This window comes from Electrophorus electricus, chromosome 20 (genome assembly GCF_041902795.1).
Source record: "Electrophorus electricus isolate QZ-2024a chromosome 20, ASM4190279v1, whole genome shotgun sequence".
Taxonomy (NCBI): Eukaryota; Metazoa; Chordata; class Actinopteri; order Gymnotiformes; family Gymnotidae; genus Electrophorus; species Electrophorus electricus.
In genome coordinates this window covers 9304885-9327296 of record NC_137516.1, presented here as the reverse complement: position 1 = coordinate 9327296, position 22412 = coordinate 9304885, and the positions used below count along the sequence as shown (strand labels likewise).

At 38.0% G+C, this 22412-nt stretch overlaps 1 protein-coding gene across 9 annotated transcripts in view; it reads left to right on the top strand.

The window, feature by feature from the left end:
- The window catches only part of gapvd1 (GTPase activating protein and VPS9 domains 1), a 65517-nt gene that overhangs the window by 14136 nt on the left and 28969 nt on the right, over positions 1-22412 (top strand). For 6 of the 9 annotated variants that reach the window (XM_081703009.1, XM_035536127.2, XM_035536126.2 and 3 more), the window contains exons 2-8: positions 1151-1372; positions 2351-2618; positions 2765-3340; positions 4033-4119; positions 4375-4509; positions 11201-11393; positions 21310-21464. In XM_081703009.1, coding sequence (XP_081559135.1) covers positions 1188-1372; positions 2351-2618; positions 2765-3340; positions 4033-4119; positions 4375-4509; positions 11201-11393; positions 21310-21464 — 1599 coding nt within the window. In that variant the 5' untranslated portion in view covers positions 1151-1187. Of the gene's footprint in view, positions 1-1150; positions 1373-2350; positions 2619-2764; positions 3341-4032; positions 4120-4374; positions 4510-11200; positions 11394-12093; positions 14781-21309; positions 21465-22412 lie in introns of those variants that run through there. The other 3 variants (XM_081703012.1, XM_081703006.1, XM_081703011.1) reach the window with 3 other exon arrangements.

Below are 22412 nucleotides of genomic sequence, written 5' to 3'. Positions count from 1 at the left end.
TTTGTTTTTGTTTTTACATTGCATAGAATAAAATTAAGTGCAGTATACACATAGAAGCTTAATTTCCAGAATAAGAAAATAAATCAATTTAACTAATAATCCGCCCTAATTATTTTTTTTTAGAAATCAAAATTGATCATCATGTCAGAGCCTATACAAAGACCTGAGATTTGTCCAAAAAGGGTACCTGAGTTAAATTGTACTTTCATGTGAATTATTAATATGTTTTAAATTGGATAACTTCTTCCTTATTAAAATATAAACACATGAAGCAGGTCAGCATTGATGATATCTTTATGCCTAGCTTGGATGTGTGTTAAGAATTATATGCAGAATTATGTCCAAAAGGCTTAATTAACAAATATCAGGTTTAATGCAAAGGAACTCTGTAGTTTTAGTGTTACCTGAGTAATGAAGGCTTCCTTATCAGATTTGAGCTAAACCAGCTAAATTATAGAAAACTATATGCTGATGAGGATCTACCCACAAAATAACCATAAAAGCAGTGTTCTTGGCTTGTATGTTTTTATCTGTCTTCTGAAAATATATATCTGAAATATAATGAACACTCAGATAGTGATTTCAGGATTTGATTGCTTGCATTTTGAACATCTGAGTTCCTAGCCATAACTGTTATCCTCAGTTTACTCTGAAACAAGGATTAAATCTGATATCTAACTGAAGGTTAGAGTAGAAAAAAAGCAAAAACAGTAACAACTCCCCCCCCCCCCCCAAAAAAAATGTTGCATCAAAGTGGAAGTATTAATTGGTTGTGATATTTTATGTTCTAAAATATTATACTTCATTTAACCATCTCCCAGAGTGACCATTTCTGAAGTCATGTCTCCCCCACCCCGTTTCCTAAATACACACAAAATGCGGTATGCCATTGTGTGTAAAGCTCTTTCTTTTGAGGGATACAATATTTTGTTTTTAGAGGAAATTCTAATTGCTAATCAGCATTTTCTTTTTGTAAAAACTTTTAAAAGAGTATAGAGAGTGAGTCACCTGTCAGATAAGCATGGAAGGAAAATCTTTCAGTCGGTTTGTATTGCTTCAGGTCTGTCTGCTATATCCATTTTTTTGTATTAGCAGTGGAATTCTAGTATGATGGTAATATTGCATTTGGATTTTCTACCATCTTCTCCAGCAGTGCAACACCTCCCATCCTGTGACTAAGCTGAAAGATGGTGAAGCCAGACATTCACACTCTGGCCCACCACCTGAAGCAAGAGAGGCTTTATGTGGCTTCAGAGAAACAGCTTATCCAGCGGCTCAATGGCGAAGTACTGAAGACAGCAGAGAGGCTGTATCGTGCAGCCTGGATAGCTAAGCAGCAGAGGATTAACCTTGACCGCTTAATCCTCACCAGGTAACTCTACCTCACCAAACTGGAAAATGTAGTAACTCAAAATATATTTTGCCGTGTCATTGGAAAGTTTAAAATTTGCTTTAATGTCTGGCGTCTGACTGTAACAGTTGATTTATTATGCAAGAATATAGATGGGCAATTACTATGAGTTAGGAGCTAAAGATTCATCAGGTGACTTCAATTCATGACTGTGCTGCTATGAAATCCTCCCTTTGAATTATTACTATGTGTAATGATAGGTTTCAAGAGCAAAGGTTTTAAAGCCTTTTTAACGTTGCTTCCACAATCCAGTGTTCAGGGTACGGTGTAACAGAATATCCATAGCTCATCAGTGTTTAAACAGAAAATAAAGCACAGTACCACATAATGGGACCACAATAGAATACCAGAAAACAGGCAAAATCAACACTGAACCAGGCAGACAGCAAAACAAATACTTCTTAGTTTTGGCAGGGAATAGAGGGGTATAAATATACAGTAGATGAAGGTAAGTACAATCACATGGAGACAATGACCATAATGGATAGGATCATAGGTAACAAGGGGGGTAAACCAAGGCTGGGCTAAGAAGTAAACAAGAACACATGGCAAGAGTGACAGACAAAATAACCAGAACCAGAAAAGAAGGGACAGGATAGAATTGAGACACTATGCTACTTTTTTTGGGAAAATACCTTTTTTCATTTACATTTTTAACATTTTGGATATTAATTTGGCCCCTCTTTGTGACCATCATTCAAAGTTCTGCCTATTATTGCTTCATTAATTTTGCAAAGATACAACAAAAGTGTTATTGCCCCATGAGTCCAGTAGTGTATTACAACCCACGCATTTGTAAAGCATTCTTTGTTGTTGTTTAAATAAACTACACAGACGATAAAATTCCACTTGCGTGGTTTTTCATAATCGACTTTCTTGATTTAATTAACTAATTACTGCAGGCCTGCTGTGATGGTTTGAATTCTGTCTTTCCTTCAGTGCGGAGGCCTCCCCAGCTGAGTGCTGCCAGCATGCTAAGGTGTTAGAGGACACACAGTTTGTGGATGGCTATAAGACACTGGGCTTTCAGGAAACTGTCTTTGGGGAGTTCCTTGGGCGACTAAGGGAGAATCCACGCCTGGTGGCCTCCTGTCTGGTGGCTGGCGAGAAGCTTAACCAGGAACATACACAAGGAGTTATTTACACTGTTTTCACCTCACTCTATGGGAACTGTATCATGCAAGAGGATGAGAGCTACCTGCTACAGGTATATACAGAGAAAAAACCCATGCCACTTTGATTTTACTTGGTGTGCTACTACATTTATTTAAAAAAAAGAATGTAGCTGTTTGATATTTTATTGTATCCTATGGTTATTTCTGAGCCTCATTTTTTTTTCTTTCTTTTACCTAGGTCCTGCGTTATTTAGTAGAATTTGAGCTTAAGGAGAGCGACAACCCTCGCCGTCTGCTTCGTCGGGGCACATGTGCTTTTAGCATCCTTTTCAAGCTCTTCTCTGAGGGCCTCTACTCTGCCAAGCTCTTTCTCACTGCCACCTTACATGAGCCCATTATGCAGCTGCTGGTGGAGGATGAAGACCACCTGGAGATTGACCCAGCAAAGCTGATTGAGCGTTTTACATCGACTCAACAGGAGCGCCTCTTTGGGGAAAAGGGTTCTGATGCTTATCGCCGAAAAGTGCAGGCAGCTGTGGAAGCCAATGAGGCCAAGCTGGTAGCCCTGGTGAACTCCTTTATTGGCTACCTGAAACAGAATACTTACTGCTTCCCTCAGAGCTTGCGCTGGATTGTATCTCAGATGTATAAGACCCTGGCACGGGTGGAGGGTCTGGAAGTAGGAGAGGTGAAGACCATGTGCACAGACCTGCTGCTGACCTGTTTCATCTGTCCTGCCATTGTCAACCCAGAACAGTATGGAATCATCTCAGATGCTCCCATCAATGAAGTAGCTCGCTTTAATCTCATGCAGGTACGGTCGATCATGCTAATGTGTCACACTTGTTTGCCGTGATTCACTCACTTTGTTCTTACTGTCTGAAATACATTTTTCTCTGCTGTCTTAAAAAGCAGGTGTGTTTGTTAGCAACCAGTGTATGCTTACTTACAGTGAAAAACTAACTTATTTTTAGAGAAACCAAGTTCTTGTGATTTAATACTAGCTTTGGACTCTAAGTCTGAAAAACTATGGCTGAACGGTTTTTGGCAATTTTAAGACAAATGCCAGCTTCACTCATATTCACTTCACTCACATATTCACTATTCCGATGTATTCATTCTTGCATCCCTATTAGCTTGATTCTGGCCATAAAAGCTTTATTTACCTGTTCTCCTATACATATGACTTTTGTTTCTATGCTCAAGTTGATATGTTTAATTGGAAACCAAGTTCAGAATCACATCATATGTTAATGAAAATAAGGAATAATATTTCTTCACTGCATAAGCCTTATATTAGGATTCTTAAATGTAATTTTGCAGTCTTAGCTGGTGGTAGCATACAGAAGGTAATTATTTCATTTTATGTGACATTAGAAACTTTCATTTAAAATGGCCAGAAAATGTTTGCTTTTTAGGTTTGCATGGGATGAGTTGAATAAATCCAGAATATTTTTAGCTCATATTCTTTGAAATGTTCATTCAGATTGTTACATGATGTTTAAGGTGGGGCAGTTATTACAACAGTTGGCCATGGCTGATGCAGATGAAGGAGATCCTCGACGAAAAAGCAGTTTATCTAAATTCGATAAAGTAAGAATAAATTCATATATATATGTAGGTATGTGTGTGTGTGTGTGTGTGTGTGTGTGTGTGTGTGTGTGTGTGTGTATATATATATGTGTATGTGTGTGTATATATAATATAAAATTTGTGTATGTGTGTGAAGCCATATAGTCTGTAGTTCTGTTTTTTAAAACAGGGAAATATGTCATTTTAGTAGTTTCCTACTAATCTCTTTCATATCCTATGCTGTGTATCCAACTGTACTTATGATTTTCCCCTCAGAGTTGTGTTGCTGCCTTTTTGGATGTTGTGATTGGTGGAAGAGCTGTCGAGACCCCTCCCATGTCATCAGTGAATCTTTTAGAAGGCCTCACACGAACTGTGGTTTATATCACACATAACCAGCTCCTGACTGTGGTATGTTATAAAGTGACAGCTAAATGCAGAAGGGTGTAGATGGAGTGTGCAACACTTTTAGGCCACCATTAGAGTTGCCTTTTAAAACATTCTTCTGGTATAAGTTCAGATTTTGTCATAGAAAATTCAGTTACCATCAAAACAACTGCGTGACATGTTTAAATGGTATACGGAGTGTTAGTAAAGTTCTTTTAATTGTGTGCTGACTTCTTTGCATAAAACAGAGTTTTTGTTTTGGTTCAGTTCCTTCATAACAAACGCAAAATACGCAAGCCTTTGGTTAACTGAAAATGCACGCTACTGACGTAAAAGTGTTCCTGAATAGAGCATTAGACCCCCCTTTTCTATTTTATATTGAGTTCTATTGGCCATTGCAGCGCCATTGTCTTGGAGTGACAGCAATTCTTACCTAAGGGGGAAGGGGGCGGGAGGGTAACTATCATTTACTTCTAGGCGTTTACAAGAGTTTCCAGGGCAAGCTGCATGATTGGCAGCAGTTTAATTAAATAGAGGAGGCTTAGATGAAAACATACACCCATCATTTGCCTTATTTAGTCAACCCTTTAATGTTTAAAGGTCTGCGTACTGTGTACTGTCAGTGCTTCAATGTTGTTAGCAGATAGCATAGCGCATCGGTTTGACACTGTTTGGCAAAACTTGTACAACCATAAGAATGATTTGATGATTTTGCCAATACTTTTGGACATCATGGAAAGGAAGAAGCTTATTTTAGCTGAAGTCTGTGGAGTTGTTTGGGTGTTGCTAGCATGGACTAGCTTGGCTGCTAGCATGGACTAGCTTCGATATTTGCATAGCAAATCACTGGATGTTTCCATTCACTGCTGGAAAAATTCATAATCCTGCTACAAATCGTAAGTATACTATTTTTCTACAGTATTACAGCATTTACAGTATTTTCCCCAACATTTACAGTATTAGCTACGGTATTTTCCCCTAATGATGGTAACAATGATGCTGTGAAGCCAATATTGTTGTGGAACTTACTAGAGTAACTTACTGTGATGTTTTAGCAAAAACAAACATACAAACTTGATATATAGTAATTAATGACTTTGTTTGCATTTGGAGAGGTTTTTGGACCCTTTGGAGACGTCTAGGACACCTAGTGGAAAACATTGTGTAGCTAGTTAGTCATTTCATGTATATGCTCAAAACTGGTCAATTTATTACACAAGACCCTGATGAATCAGAAAATGCACAGTATGAGTGAAAAAGCAATCTCCAGCATCAATAGACACACACACCAAAAAAATCAAAGGTGTTTTATGTTTTTTTAAACATTTTCTTCTGTATTAGGTGAGCTCAAATGGAACTTAAATAGACAAATAAGCCTGGATGTGAATGGATGTCTAATCCCAAGTGTCTACGTCAGTTTGAATCCTGAATGATCATTGTGCTATGTGTACAATTTCAGATACCTAGTGTTAAAGTGAACAAGTATAACTCATTCAAAAATGAGCTTAAAACTGCTGAGGCATAAATATGGACATAAAAAAAACTATTTTCAAAACAAGATGGCATTTACAGGCAAAAGTTAGTATTTAGTGTGACCTCCCATGGTGCTAAGCGTATCTTGAACTTTTGGGGAGACTGGCCTAAAGTTTTCTGAAGTAATCTTCTGTTACCATTCCATTCAGGTTCTATTCAGTTTAGGTTTAAGAGAGACAGGTTCCTGCTATTGCTCAAGTGTAAGACGAGGTCACACGAAATACTTGCCACTGTAGCCTGTTGGATGCACTTTTTAAAATTATTTTTTCTGTTTTTCAATATTGCATACAAATTTCCATTATACCATTGCTAAAACAACAAATATAATGGTGGTCAAAGAATTTTGCACACTACTGTATACAAATGTGTATTAAACATATAATAAAGTGCAGAAAATATTCTATTAGTTTACAGTCTAAATATGAACAGTGTTTTCAGTATATAATAGGTTCTGCTTTGTTTACAGTATACAGTATAATGTGTATTGGTAAATATATACATTATATGGATTAATCCAGTGTCTACAGTATGTGCAGTAATGTTTATTGCTCAAGTGAAGAATTTAGCAGAGTGATGGCTGTTGGAAAGAAGCTGGACCTGAGCCAGCTGGTTCTGGTATGGATGCTCCTGGATCTCCTCATGGAAGGCTGGAGGTTATACAGTGAGGAGTCCCTGATGATGCTGCATGCTCTGCTTACACAGTGCTGGTGGCTGAGGTCTCTGATGGCAGGGTGATCCGTGCCAATTATATGATAAACTTGGATGATGATGTTGGATCATAAGCGCACAGTCAAGGGTGAACAGGGAGAAGATCAGAGGTCTCCGCTCAGCCCTGCAGCACTCTGGTGTTCAGAGTAAGGCTAGAGTTAGTCAGAAAGTCCAAGAGCCAGTTATGCATAGAGGTGCTGATTCAGATTACTGAGCTTGGCGACCAGCCTGGTAGAGATGACCGGCGGACCTAAAGTCGGTGCTGAAGTTAATGAACCACATCCGCGTTTAGATGTTCCCTTTTTTCAGGTGGTTGAGGGCAGAATGAAAAACCATGTGAATGTCGGTGTGTTCGAAGGGTATGCAAACTGGTGGGGATCCATTCATGATAGAAGCACCTCTTTCATGTGACTGGGAACCAGATTCTCCAAGCACTTGATCACAATGGGGGTCAGTGCAACAGGGTAAAGGTTGTTCAGGAATGATGCAACAAGAGGCTTTGGCACTGGTATGATGGTGGTTGTTTTCCAGCATGTGGGAACATTAGCCTGTGCCAGTGACAGGTTGAAAATGTGAGTGAAGCCCTATGCTGTGAAACAACCTGCGCTGAGGATACATCCAGAGATGCCTAAGAATATAACGCTTATCCGTTCAGGAAAGTGTGAGGAGATTGCATCATGAGGAAGCTCACCCCATATGGTATACTGTCCATTGTTGTGGTCAGAATGAACATGGAAACAATTAAGCTCATCCAGGAAAGAGGCGCTGCTGGATTCGGAGTGGATTGGAGGTGATGATCTGTAATTGTCTAGATACTCTTGCAGGGGGTGGAGATGTGGAAGTGAACCATGACAGACAATTTAAAGGTGTGTCTGACCTTTCTGTCTTGGATAAACTGTAGGCCTCAGTGTTAGCAGATCTCAAAGCAGCATTGTGTGCCTTCAGCAGTAGGTGAACCTTATCAATCATCCAGGGTTTCTGATAAGGAAAGTTTTTCACAAGCTTGATTATTGTGATGCTGTCAGTACATGAGTTGTTATAGTCCCTGAAGCTGAGGTGTATGTATCCAAGTCTGTAGTGGCTTGTGAGTAGAATGTACTCCAATCAGTGTTATGAAAGATGCTGTAGGGAAGAGATGACCCCTTATGTACATGGTCCTTGTTGATGTTTTCACACATTTGCTGAGTGGTATATAGTAGGATGATCAGATGAGAGGTAATCAGGTAGGGGAAGGGAACAGCCTTCTATACCTTTGCAATGTTTGTATAAACATTGCAGAGGTATAGATCTAATGATGATCTAAAGTGTTGTCTCCTCTGGTAGGGGAGTGGACATTTTAATGGACTTTTGGCAGCACAGTCAGCTAATTGGAGTGATTTAAAGTCTGCTGCAATAATAAAAACTCAATTTGAGTATGCAGTTTATTGCTTGCTGATTACAGTATTCAGCTTTTTCCATAGCTAGCTCTTCACTCGGCTCTTCCATTAGCATAAGGTGAGATGTATGCTGCGGTGACAGTAACTGAAAACTCTTCCTAAATAAATGTATTTATTTGTATTTAATCATCAAATACTCCAGATTGGCAAAACACTGCCCCTTCCTCTTACCAGAGTCATCTGCCACTCTGAACACACTGCTCCCATTCACCTTTGCCATGCTGCTGTGGATGTTGCTGTTGACCTACATCTACATCAGAGTCACGATGTCGATGTAGCCATAACTTAGTCTGTAGTCCACCTCACTTTCCCCACCTTTGTTTATGGTCTTAATGCTGATGCCAACTGCTGTCAGCTTCATGTGCAGGTTCAGCAGTCATTGCCATTCTGGAAATGTCCCAAGGGAGTTGCAGATCATTAAATAAAGTATTTATGCAATATCAAGCAAGATCTTCCAGCTATATTAGATGCCTGCCAGGCAGTTTGATGAAGAAAATGAAACCCAATGGAGGAATAAAAAGTGAAATGCTGGCCCTTGTGTTGTGTGTGTGGTCTGCCATCTTAGTGTGTATAATTCCTGTAGACATTGTGTACCTAAAACAGGTGAGCCTTGATCTCACATATGAGCGTGTAAATGATACTAACTGTAATACTAACCATAGTAATAGCAAGGAATAAATAAATGTTTGACATGGATTGTACAGGATAAGGATATGTACAGGATATACAGGATAAGATGTCTCATATCCTGTGCCAAACCATTAGTGATTCAGTTATAACCCTGTCCTCTAAATTCATAAGACACTAACCTTGAAAACCTACAAGCTCTTCACAGGGGTTATCAGGTAGGCACCTCTCCATCAGCATTTCACTGAAATAAGCGCACCTCTAGAAGGCTCAACAGTGTCTGGCATCCCAGACCCACCTCCTCCAAGCTCACTTTTAAACCAACCCCAAAACCTCTTGAGACATAAACCCACATTTGCCTCGCTGGTGACTACGGCTGTACCCAGTCCCACTGACACAGTAAAGTGTGCTTGCCACCATTTTCATATGGGCTTGTTGAACTATGCACTACACCAACACCATACGCTGAATTTATCTCCCCATGTTTACCCACTGTGCTGCCATCATGCAGCCAATCACTTCCTATCACTTAAAATCCATATTGTCCTGCCCAGCAACTAAGGCCATACCGAGCCCCATGATCACTGCTAATGCATACTCAGTGCCACTATTTAGATATAGGTTTTACATGCAAATATTCTGCAAAACAGTAAATTCATATTAGCTTCCCTGGTGACTAAGGCCATACCCAGCCTAACTGGCACTGTTGATGCATGCTCAGTGCCACCAGTTCCATCTGGATCAACCAATTTCTACATGACAATCACATGACACAACAGTCTGCCTAGTCGTTCATGCACCTGTATTTCCCCAACTAATCTGTGCTCTCCTCATCCACAGTCACTGGGTAGCCCTTCAGATTCCTTAAGAGCTACCCTTTGCTTACACCCGCTAAAACCAAATTCCACAAGCAAGGATGTGGCAGATGTAGCTACAAATCCCCTATCTCTACTGGCCTTATATATGCCCATGTTCTCTCACCTCAGCTACCAAGTGTGCATATTTCAGTTTCTTTCCTTAAAATACCTTTAATCCTATCTTCTTACTTTAAGATTGCAACAGCATATCTGGGCTCAGCATTGTTAAAGCATTGCACTATGGGAGCTGTAGTTTGTTTGTTTATCTATTTATTCATTTAACCTACATCCACTACCAATTTCCAATCTCATGCTTCAACCCTTCTACCAATATTTATAGTCTGCACTCACTCTCCAATAAACTTCCCATTCATACTCTTCATATCACTACTGGGCAAAGAGTTAGGCAAAATGTGCAACTCTAAAATATGGTTCAGTGTCCCAAACCCTGCACATCATTTTGAACAGTTGGAAAGACATAAGATGCTCCAAGCAAAAATGTAAAGTGACTCATATCCATTGACTACAACTGTCTCCAGGTGATCTGCCACTTCTTAAAATTTTCCCAAGGAAGCCCTGTTTTCCCTGTGAAGCTGCTGTGTGCTTCCTCTTCCTGTCCATGAGAAAGGTTGGGAGAGCTTTGAGAGTTGTTATGAAGCACTGTCATGTCATTAAGATCAGAACAAAGCTATTTAGCAGATTTCCAGATATACGTAGTTGTTTTTTATATAATTTATGAAGTGTTTTGAAGCTCTAATTACAGCAAGCAAATCAAATTTTTTGTTAAGTTTAAAACATCTCATTGACATTTGTTTTGACTGTTCATACTCTTTAAAAGCTTGCATAAGGTGATATGAAGATGGAGAGATATTCACTTGTGTATCTAAGAGACAGTTGAATTTGATAAATATATCAACTGTGTGGCCAGGGATTTTTTCAGCCCTACTGGTGCATGTCTACCATTGCAGTAGGCTACTTTTCAAAACAGCTTTTGCTTCATAGGCTGCTCTGCTAGTGACTGATGAAGCACAAAGTCAGTTTTGATAAAGCTATCTGGAATGAGCAAGCAGCATCAGCTTTGAGATTGCACAGAGTAAACCTGCAAGCATTTTTATTTTTAATTGCTTATCTATCTTAAAACGACTTATGGATTTTATTTGATTTGATTTTGGCAACTATTAAAAACAAGGATTTTCTCAATGCATTTCCATATTTAAATAAAGGAATGAACACATGAATGAATTAGGTCTGCCCCGCTTTGTAAGGGGAGAACACTGAAAAGTTAACATTATTAATCTTTTATTTGTTCACAAAACTATGCCCACAAGACCAAGATTAACCAACTTAATTAGCGAGCATTTAAATTTCCCTAAATTTAGATTATTCTGTGGCTTTAAAAAATGAATCTGGTAAACATGGAGTATGGCAAATATTTGAGTTCTTAGTGAATTCTTCAGTGACAGATTTTGGCAGTCATCAAAATCATTTCATGGAGCAAATTATTTGAAATACTTTCTCTTTATATTTTTCAAACTGAATGTTTGTTGTGTTCAGGTGGACTTTGTGCGAAGTGTGACTGCAGGTGACCAACTCAGAGAGGAAGACCACCTAGCACTGGAGACTCTGCTAGCCAATGTACCTCAGTCCCGCACAGTCAAGAGCAACAGCTTGGAACTCACACCTTCCAACACGCCCCAGCTTTCCCCAGCTACTACACCTGCTAATAAGAAAAACAGACTACCCATAGGTACTTGCACCACACTTTACTTAGGCTAGTTTGCTTGTTCATCTCCAGTGTTTAAAACTAACCACTAATTCATAACAGATATCTATATCAACCAAACAGTACACAAGGTTTCCAGTAAAAACAATGATTTGGACAGCAGTCCATCAGCTGCTGTGCAAGTAAAGTGCAAGTAAAGTCACTTTCTGTCTGTTTGTTTCTGTGTGTACAAAGTAATGAGCCATTTGCACTCTCTGCTAGTCTGTTAATAGTATCAAAGAAAGACATGATTAGCAGTAGTACTACTGATAAGTGATCATGCAGGTATAATGATTGTATATAGAAATGTACAGCTTTACATTGCTTCTGATGGAGTGGATTTTTTGGGGGGCTTTTGTTGACTAGATAAAATCACATACCTTTTCCCTGTCCTTAGTGTCAGTGGAATTACACATTGCAGTGGCATTTATTGTTGGCATTTGTGTCTCCCCAGTATAATTTTTTTTTAAGACATTTAGTTAGAAGTGAAGAAATTTTAGAAGTTTTAGATGCGAGTCAGTTACTAAGTTTATGCTCCCTTATATTGTTTACATTCCTAGTCAGATGCCCTCATCTGCAAATCTGACACATGGTATTTCTCTTTTTCACCTAACAACCCTTATGACCCCTCTTTTCTCCCTAATTTTTTCCCTCTTTGTTCCTCTGTGCTGCAAATGACCATCAGGACAACAGTTAGCTGCTATAACGTGTTGGGATTCCCCTGCCACAGCTCTCTCTGCTCATATTCCTTTAGTAACCCCATTTGGTGGGTAGTGATGTTGCTCAGCTGTGGGTGAACTAGCACAGAGTTCAGACCCTGTATGCCTGGTTCCATATCCCACACTGCATTAAGTTGTGAATGTGCTAGCCAGCCTTCATCATGCCAGTACATTTTGTGTCGTCACTTTACTGTTGCTTCTAGCTGTTTGGCCTAGATTTTATTCTCTGAAAGTGTGCTAATGGAGTGGTGATTCCGCAAGAAACACCTTTGCAAGAAACCTGATATTTATTGATTATTATACAAATAAGCGAAGGTTTAAAATTTCTTTACTATTGGATGCCCATAAGAATTGAAATTTGGTTTCTTTGTCAAGGTTGCATGTTTTGGTACTTTTTCTCTTTTATTCCGTCTGCTTCTGATGGACCTGTAGGATGTACCCATGCAAATGTTTCTAACGCTTATTGAGAGGTAGTACATTTATAGGGGTGTAACGGTACGTGTATTCATCCTCAACTGGACAGATGTTACCATTTGGTAAATGCAGTCATATGGAGAATATGTGGTAGATTATGTGTGAAGATTCAAGAATGTAAGGTGGAATCAAATATCACATGCACAAATTCCCCCTGAAAGCTTAAGCTGTAAGCCATTAGCTAGTTATCAAGATGCTAAACTAAGCTCATTGGCAGTGGCATACTTTGTGAATACAAATAACAAACAGAAGCTAGAAGCCCGCTTGCTTCTTTCTGATTACCTAGGTAGGAAAATTGTGATTCCCATTGAACCACAACAGTGAGTGGTGGACAAGGATGATGTGTCTGCATTGTACAGTCATGGCCAAGATTTTTGAGACCGACATAAATTTTGTTTTTCACAAAGTTTACTGCCTCAGTTTAAGATCCTTTTGTCAGATGTTTATATGGTATAGTGAAATACAGTTATAAGCCTTTAACGTGTTTTTTTTTTTTTTTTTAACTTTTTATTGACATGTATCCAGTTTAAGGAAAGACTTAATATTTACAATGTTGACCCTTCTTTTTCTGCAATTTGCCTCATCATGCTGGATATCAGCTTCTGTGCAAAATCTTGCCTGATGGCAACCCATTATTGTCCAATCCTTGCTTGGAGTTGATCGTAGTTTCTGTGTTTGTTTGTCCACCCTCTTTTTGAGGACTGACCACAGGTTTTCAATGGCATTTAGATCTAGGGAGTTTCCTAGGCATGGACCCAAAATTACAATGCTTTGTTCACCGAGCCACTTAGTTATCACATTTGCCTTGTGACATGGAGCTCCGTCATGCTGAACAGTCTAAAGAGGGCTTCATCAGAGAAAATAACTTTACCGCAGTCTAATCCCTATACTTCCTGCAGAATGTCAGTCCGTCCTTGGATGTTTTTCTTGGAGAAAAGTGGCTTCTTTGCTGCCCTTCTCGACACCAAGCCATCCTCCAAAAGCCTTTGCCTCACTGTGCGTGCAGATGCACACACACCTGCCTTCTGCCATTCCTAAGCAAGCTCTGCAGTGGTGGTGACCCGATCCCGTAGTTTTAGGAGACGGTCCTGGCACTTGCTTGACTTTTTTGAGTGCCCTGAAGCCTGCTTAACTGCAATTGAACCTCTCTCCTTGAAGTTCTTGATGATTCGATAAATGGTTGATTTAGGTGCTATCTTATAAGCAACAATGTCCTTGCCTGTGAAGCCCTTTTGATGCAATGCAATGAGGACTGCACTTGTTACCTTGGTTAACAGAAGAAAGCTTCAGGCACCACCACCCTTTTGAAGCAACCAGTTTGCTCTTCTAATCAGTATGACAGTGTGATATCAGCTGCCTTGTCCTTGTTAACACTCTCCTGAGCTAACGAGAAGATCACTGAAATGATGTTAGCAGGCTATTTTGTGGCACGGCTGAAATACAGTGGCTGGAATGCAGTAATTTTTGTGATTAGGTTAATTTTCATGTCCAGGAATGACCTTGCAATTAATTGCAATTCATCTGATCACTCTTCACAATGCAAATTGCCACCATAAAAACTGAAGCTGCAAACTTTTTGAAAACCAAAATTTGTTCTAGTCTCAAAACCTTTGGCCATGACTGTATATGAATATGCTAATGCATATTCAGTGGCATTGCCATTTAAATTTTACATTCACGTGTTTGGCACTTATCCAGCGCAATTTACGATTTCAGTCTATAGAGGTAGACGAATTTAGTATTGGAAGTCTTGCCCAAGGATTCTTATTGGTTTGTTGGTATAGTACTACCCACCACACTATACCAACCAACAAATCATCAGAGCTAGGCCAAAAAAACAGGAATACAACTGCTTATCCTTGCTGCTTTTCAGCAACATTTAGCTGTGAAAGCAGACAGAGCTAAAAATGCTACCAAAGCAATTGGCATTTATATTTCATCAGGTTGTGCTTAAACATGTTGAAATAATATATAACCTAAGTGGAACAAATTAAAATGATTTCTTTTGTACTTTAACAACATAAGAGGTGCTCTTTCGATTTTGTAGCTGATTGTGACCTTTTGTTTTTTCAGCCCTACATACACTCTCACCCTGGTCATTTTTTTATGTTCACTGTTAACATTTTACTTTTTACTGTAGGCTGTACCAACTATCTTAGAGAGGACTACATGACACTAGGTAAAGCAAACTGTAACTTGCACCACTGTCAAAAAATGAAAAGAAACCTAGCCTTATGCTTTGGGGGATTGGGGGGGGGGGGGGGGTTGCTTTTTTTCCTTTTGTACCTAACTCTTACTGAATCATGATGTCCAAACTCTGCAACGTCTGTGCATCGTTACACCCCTATACATTTATTTAGAGAATAAGTTATATTCTTTAAATCATTTGCTTACATTTGGTGCTTGTGAAAAATACAGTGCATGTTTCCACCAGACAGCTAAATTTAAAGTATGTGTTTTGCCAGAAAATGAATGGGTTGTTTATCACAATTGACTATACATATAGTCAATTGTACATACATGACAACCTAGTAAATGGCCCTGAGTGTGTGTTCATTTTTAAATGGATCTGGGATCGTCATTCTCTTGTTTTAATAGTACATATATAACTGAGACCTACCTAATAATAATTCTTTTCACAGATGAACACACTCTGACTCATTCATTTGGTGGCACTTTTTGTTGCCAATGTAATATTTTCAACATGACATCATCTGTATATACATTCATTACCTATTCCTATGCTTTGCATTGTTAATACAAAAGTTCAGAACCAAAAGGTTACATTTATCGATTGAGAAATAAAATATAATTTTCTATAACTTATTTGAAGTCTGTATTTAAAAAACAAAACAAAACAAGAATGCAGCTGTGAATTTATTATATTTTGACATTTATGAATGCTTTTGATACCAACCACAAGTAAAGTTTTCTACACTTTTAATCTGACATGATGATAAAGGTCAATGCATAAGGATCTTATATACAAGACATGAGCATGCTCACACGGACTACCCACCAAGAGTATTGTTACATATGTAGTTTAGTATTCTTATTTCAAAACTTAGATTTTTGTAGGCAGTGTTTGGTAGATTGCTTCTAAAAATTATTGATGATGCAATACCAAATTCACAGTCCTAAATCAAATTGGTAGCATATTCTGTCAAAATACATGAAAATAATTATTATCTTTAGAGTACATTTCAAATGTATTTTAAAATGGCTATATGTGAAATGGCTATCCTGTTTATTCATTAGTAATCCACCTGTAGCACTGTTCCTTGGTTTTACTATTTTTTAATTTGTGTTGCATAATTCATCTGGAGAGTGAAGCTTTTGCATAGAGTGGTCAAGCTTTTGAAGCCGTTTATTCGACCTGGCCAGATGGGCTGTAATACTTTTTCATTTAAAAGCTGTCCTACATTACTACTGCATTTTTCTCAATGACTTAAATATGTACTTGATTCATGAGGGTTGAGGTGCACCTTACACAAACTTGTCTTCTTCTCTGGTGTAGTAGTCAAGGGAAAAAGTTCCAGTGCGATAAAACAGAACGCTTGTAGAAAACAATAAATGTTTATACTGTAGTCTGAATTTTAAATATTTATTTTTGTTCAATTACAAATCTGTACACACAGTGAAAAATGCAAAAGCTCATTCAATGATTAAGTGCAAATGTTTACATCAGAATTTGGACTTTCCTTTTTGCAAACAGCAATACATCATGTGACACCATATATGTAGTTCCCTAGAATGGTGTATATAATCAGTGAGCTATGCCTTGATTGAGCAGCCATAAAGCCAATTATCAACAGGTCACTACACTTTTGCACATTTTTCACTTGCTGTCAGCTCTGCAATGAAACAATTAGAAATATTTAAAATCCAGACTCCAGTCTGAACTTTGTTGTTTTACTATGTGCGAGTCCTTAATTATTTACTTGCTATAGCTAACAGAAGAGATTAAAAGTTTGCCTAGCTATAACGTGCTTGATTGTTTCTAGGTAGCTTATTGCTACCAATCAGCAAGATTTTAGTTATTTGAAACCTGAACACTGTAGCTAATTTTACTGATATTGAATTGGTTCTTAGTAAACTACCAGTACATGAGAGGAAATTGTTGAAATCCTCATTTTTTTTTCTAATTTTGTACATCATTATTTTGCCTTTACATTATTCATGTAACATCTCGAGAGTACATGCTGTCTAGCCTCAGTAATTACATAGCTAGTAGCTTAATAAAATAGCAAAGAGGAACCTTTTGAGTCTTTATTGCTTAGTTTTCTAGCAATAGTGTTCAAACAATTAATGTACTTGTTTGTCAAGCGTATCATGTGCTTTGACCTGGGTCGAGGGCACCAATTTATTCAATTTCAACACATTAAAAAGGTGTATTTGGAGATATTTAAAGGGACCCAAAAATGTACTGTAAAATATTACAAATTGTTTGATAATAAACTACAGTGTTATATTATTCAGCTAATTTTAAATTTGAAAAACCTACTGCTCAAAAATCAGTCTAATTAGCTCATCAGCCCTAGCTGAGAATGAACTTGCTATGGTCCCAATATGCCATTGAGCATGCCTGATTAATAGCCCAATTGTGTCAGACTTGTGGCCTGCTACACAGTTCAAGCAGAGCTGAGAATAATGGTGCATCAGCATAATACTGCCGTACATGTGCGGACCAACCAATGACGATGCGATACAATTTCTGAAGTTCAGGTATCAGATAAGTCTCATTCATCAACACTAATGGAATCGTAGGTTTTTTTCAATAAGGATGTAAACAGAATTAATTGGCTTAAATGCAGATTTCTGGCTCTATGAACAAATTAAATCAGCATAGACCTCATTGCAAAATAACTATGCCTAGCATTAATTATATTTGACGTTGACTGTAGTCAGTCAGATCTAACAACTGTTTTGATGCAAATCAGGACAAATCCACACATCTTATAGAATCAAGTTGATTCTAAATGTCACAGGGTTGCCCTGATTTTGTGCTGAACTGTCATCTATAAAATAAAATTGCAATTATATACAAGATATAATTACAGATGTCAGATATCCTGTGCCAAACCATTAGAGTTTCACATGGGCCCAGCACACTCACTTCACAGTAGTCACCACAACCTTGCAAGAACTTCATAGATAGGCATGTCTATTTGTTGGTGTTTTAGCTTAATTAAGATCACAACACCTCTAGAAGGCACAAGAGTGAGGTCTGACATCCCAGTCCCACCCCCTCCAAGCTCACTTTTAAACCACCCACATACAAAAACCTCTTTATACCCACACTGGACTCCAGTGACACTGTTAATGCATGCTCAGTGCCACCAGTCCAATATGGCCCATTACACTAACAGCACCGGCTGCATTCAACTCCTTATATTTATCTAGTGCATTGGCCCTGCACAGTCTATCACTTCCTAAACCATAAAATTCATATTTGCCTCCTGAGCAACTAAGGCCATACCCAGCCTCACTAATACTGTTAATGCATACTCAGTGCTGCCAGTACTGTCTGGATCTACTATTCTGGACACGTCGATTACATGACACAACTGTCCACTCACCCTACCAGTCCTCCATGTACTTGAGACACTTAACTTCTCAGCCATTCCATCTTTATAATACATTTCTCCAACTATCTTGTGCTCTCCTCATTTACAGCAACTGACTAGCACGTTCAGATAATTCCTTTAGTTTTCCCCTAGTTTACAGCTTCTCAAACCAAATTCCACAAGCAAGGATGTGGCAGACTTGGCTACAAATCCCATTTCCCCTTTCTCTACTGGTCTTACATATGCATGCCACCCATGGTCTCTCACCTTAGCCACCGGTTATGTGTATTTCAGCTTCTTCCTTTCCAAAGGGTTCATCCACTGCATCCTCAAATGGAATTAACTCTATAAAATAAACAAAATAAACTATCCACTTACTTTGAGTACAACACCATATCCAGCCTCAGCGTAGTTAACACACACGTAAATCACTTCAAGAAAAAATTTAACATGACTAATATCCATTGCACACAACTGTCATCATTCTCCATTTTTCTAAATTTTGTCAACAAATTCATTGTCATTGTTTTCCTTGCAAAGCTACTGTTGTGTGTTTTTTACTTTTCCTGTTTAAGAATAAAACTAATAATCATTTGCTTTCTCTCTGGTAATGTGGCCTTCTTAAAAGCTTTCTCTGTATCATCTAACCCAAGTCCTGCTCTTTTGCATTGCACCTGCCCTACCACATCTCTATGCTCCAATGCACTATTAGCTAACTTGCAGATTCCACTTTCTTCCTGCTTTGGTGACTGGTGCAGCTTCTTCTATCACCCTGTCCTTAGACTCTAAGTCAACTTGTGACTTACCTTGGCACATTTAAAATTCCTCAACTAAATTCATCAGTGGTAGCTTCAACACCCAATTTCCCATATCATGCCGCATTACTTGACAGCATGGCAGCCCTAGCCAGTTCCTTCCAGCTTTACTGAAAATCTTCTATAGCCTGTCTACTTCGGTGACCACAAACCATCAGTGGACTAATACAAACGAGCAAACTAAACTGTAGGCAGCACAGTTTCAATTCACCTGGTAGAGAAGAACAATCTCAAAGACGTAAATTATACATTTGGCAGAGGATTTTTATCACTAGATAAATCACTAGTTTTCATTTACTAGCTATGTTTCTCAGCCTCAGAGGTGGTGATAAAGGAGGAATACATCTGAGTGACTACTGATTACTGAGAAAAAAGTTTGTGGAACGTAAGTAGCACCAATCTTAAAGAAGAGGAGAAATTCTGGTTAAATAAATTTGCCTTTTAGTGTACTTTGGAGCATTGTGTGTTTAGACCAATATTAGTGTATTTAAAAAACAGATTTAGGTTCCATTGATCTGTAAAGATTATTCAACAGTATGTTCTCACATTTGATACGTTCTAGATGGCACCCTGCCATAATTCCTTAAATTATTAAATAATTAAAGACTTGCTACAACTTAACTCCTTGGTTATTCCAATGAGTGAGCCACATAGAGCTTAGAGAGGAGAGTTCTTCTTTTTAGCATTTTTAGGAAATGTTAATTTAGAATTAAAAATGTATCTTGATTAAACTATTAAAGAAGTATGGAAGTATTAAGTCTTGTAACTCCTAATGAGGGGATTGCCACATGCCCACTACTAACACCATCAATTACAGCTACTTCTGTTAACTATAAATATTATTTCAGACAGAAAAAAGTAAAATAGTAACTTTCAAGCTTTGAGTAACTGACTGAGCAATTCTAACACCCCATTTTTTAAATACGTTTTTAAAAGGTTTTTAATCATCATCAGTCAAGATGAAGAAATTGGAGCATTTATTACTGAATTAAGTTTGTGTACTGCTATGAAAAATGGCCATCACAAAGTTACTGGAAGTATAATACGCAGGGAGAAGGGTGTCCAAATTTATTTGTTAGGCATGGCAATCTGTTGCTAATAAAAAGCTTGAAAATGTTAAGATTTATGTTAAGTGATCTTATTAGTAAAATAGTAGTTTGATCTCTCCTTAAATAAAATAGAAAATCACAATATAAACATAAATAAAAATTGTAAAAAGAAATAAGATATTAAAGAAAATTTGTAAATTACCTATATATTAACACAACTAAAACCATTAGAAAGTCATATTTTAAAACCCTAGGAGAAACAAGTTAGCTAAGCTTTAGAGTACTTTTTACCATTTTCCATCTTACCAGTGCACCGTAGCTAAAAGCAGTTTTACCTAATTCAGTATAAACTTGAGTAACCCTGACTGCAATAAGATTGTTTGAGTGGGTTTAATAGAGTGCATTTTTCGCAGTGAAGACAAAGGTAATATGCTCTTGTTTCCCTCTTCATAGTTAGTGAGGACCATTCCACTCTCTCATATAAAATGCAATGGTGACTGCTTTAAGGGTATCCATAAAATCTCAAAGCAGAGTGATAAGACTGGTTCATTTTGTATCTTGATGTGGATTATGGCTTTTATTTTACTCAACTGTATTTATAAAACACTACCTGCTGTTGGCTACAGAAGCATTCATATATTTTTGTTTGTGACCTAATTGCATATGCTCTCCATTAAATAAATGTTTGTGTTTTTCAACTTAATCTCTGTCTACCACATCTGTAGCACATGGTCAAATATCACAGATTATAAATGTGTTGCCTTTCTCTGTACTTATAAAAGAATGGAACAATCTGTTGACTTGTACAATTATCATGGAAACCTAAAGGCAGTCATTGATCTGTTTCTTAAAACACTCATAAGCCTACATTGCTTGTATGGGTTTATCTATTAATTTGTAAGTACAGGGGAACTTAAAATTGTCTTTGGTAAACAAATGCTATAGAAGCAGTTGATGTAGATTAGGTTGGAAAATACAGAAGTTTAAATGTTTTGTGAATTCTAAACTATACTAATATGCTATACTGTCAGCTATACTAATATGTAGCTCAATATATCTGTTTGAAAAATTTTGTGAATGTTGCTTTACTTGCAACAGTAGTATTAGTATTATTAGTTATGCAATTGTATTAACATCCAAGCAAGCTTGCACTGGCTGTTTGTATTTTGTGAATTTTCACTTTGCTAAATTAAATGCAGTGTTATGTATGCTAATGTCCCAGCTGTAGTCATCACTTTCTCATAAAAGTGAACTCATGTGCTCCTTACCCCCTGCAGGATCACGTAGCCGTTCCCGCTCCAATATTGCTCAGGACAGCGAGCCTGAAGCTAGCTCCCAGGACTCCCAACAGGAGGTCACACCTGAGGAGGTGCTCGTGATCTCTTTAGGAACTTCCCCACAGACTGTGCCTGGAATGATGTCAGAGAATGAGGTAACAATGATGTCTGTCTCTCTTTTCATTTCACTTTGCATGCACAGCTGATGGAGAGCCTCTGCCTGAAACATCCTGTTTCTTTGGAAGCCTTGCATTCCCCCTCCTTTCAGCTGACATTTTGAACTGAATAATATTGCAATTAAAATTCTATAAAAATCAGACTGCTAGACTTGTATTTAGACATTTCTTAAAAAAAAAACCCCAGTGCACTGGGTCAATCTTTTCAAAATGTAACATCTTTGTTGAAGGTTTTTAATCATAACATACAGAGGCTTCTTGATAACCTTTGGGCCCTTTCTGTCCACTGGGCCCAAGGGCCCCACATGTCCTTGGACCCGCAATCAATAGTTGCGGCTTTGTGGATATATATGTATGGGTCAGTGCATATTTTTTCATATAGGGAAATGTGTTGCCTTTTGAAATTCACTGTTATGAATGTTAAATAGGCCATTCACATGAAATGTCTAGATTTATTCAGTTGGGTTTTTTTTGGGGGGGGATCAGCAAGATGAATCTTTGATCCCCTTATTCAACACAATATAAGAGCAGTCAGTCAATTTTCTATAGTTGTTATTTTAATTCTAAGGACCACAGGACCACTTCTTTTTAGCTATTATTTGGCTGAAGGTGCAAAATGACTAAAAACAGCTATACACCTTAAATCTCATTTTCTCATCTTTTCATTCTACCATTTAAGGTGACACAGAAAATATGAATAAAAAGCCAACTTCAGCTTCATGAATGACACCATATGTTTATTTTAAATGGTAAGAAACAGAAATCCAAACTGCATTTGAGATGGCCAACCTTTTCTGATGAGTCAAATGCAAGCACTTCTGTGCATAGCTGTTTTTAGCTGTTTTGCTAAGTGCTGTTGTTGCTACAGACTAGCTTCTCTCTTTTTTACTGCTTCAAAGATTTTGGAAGGCATTGTAAATGCTTCTG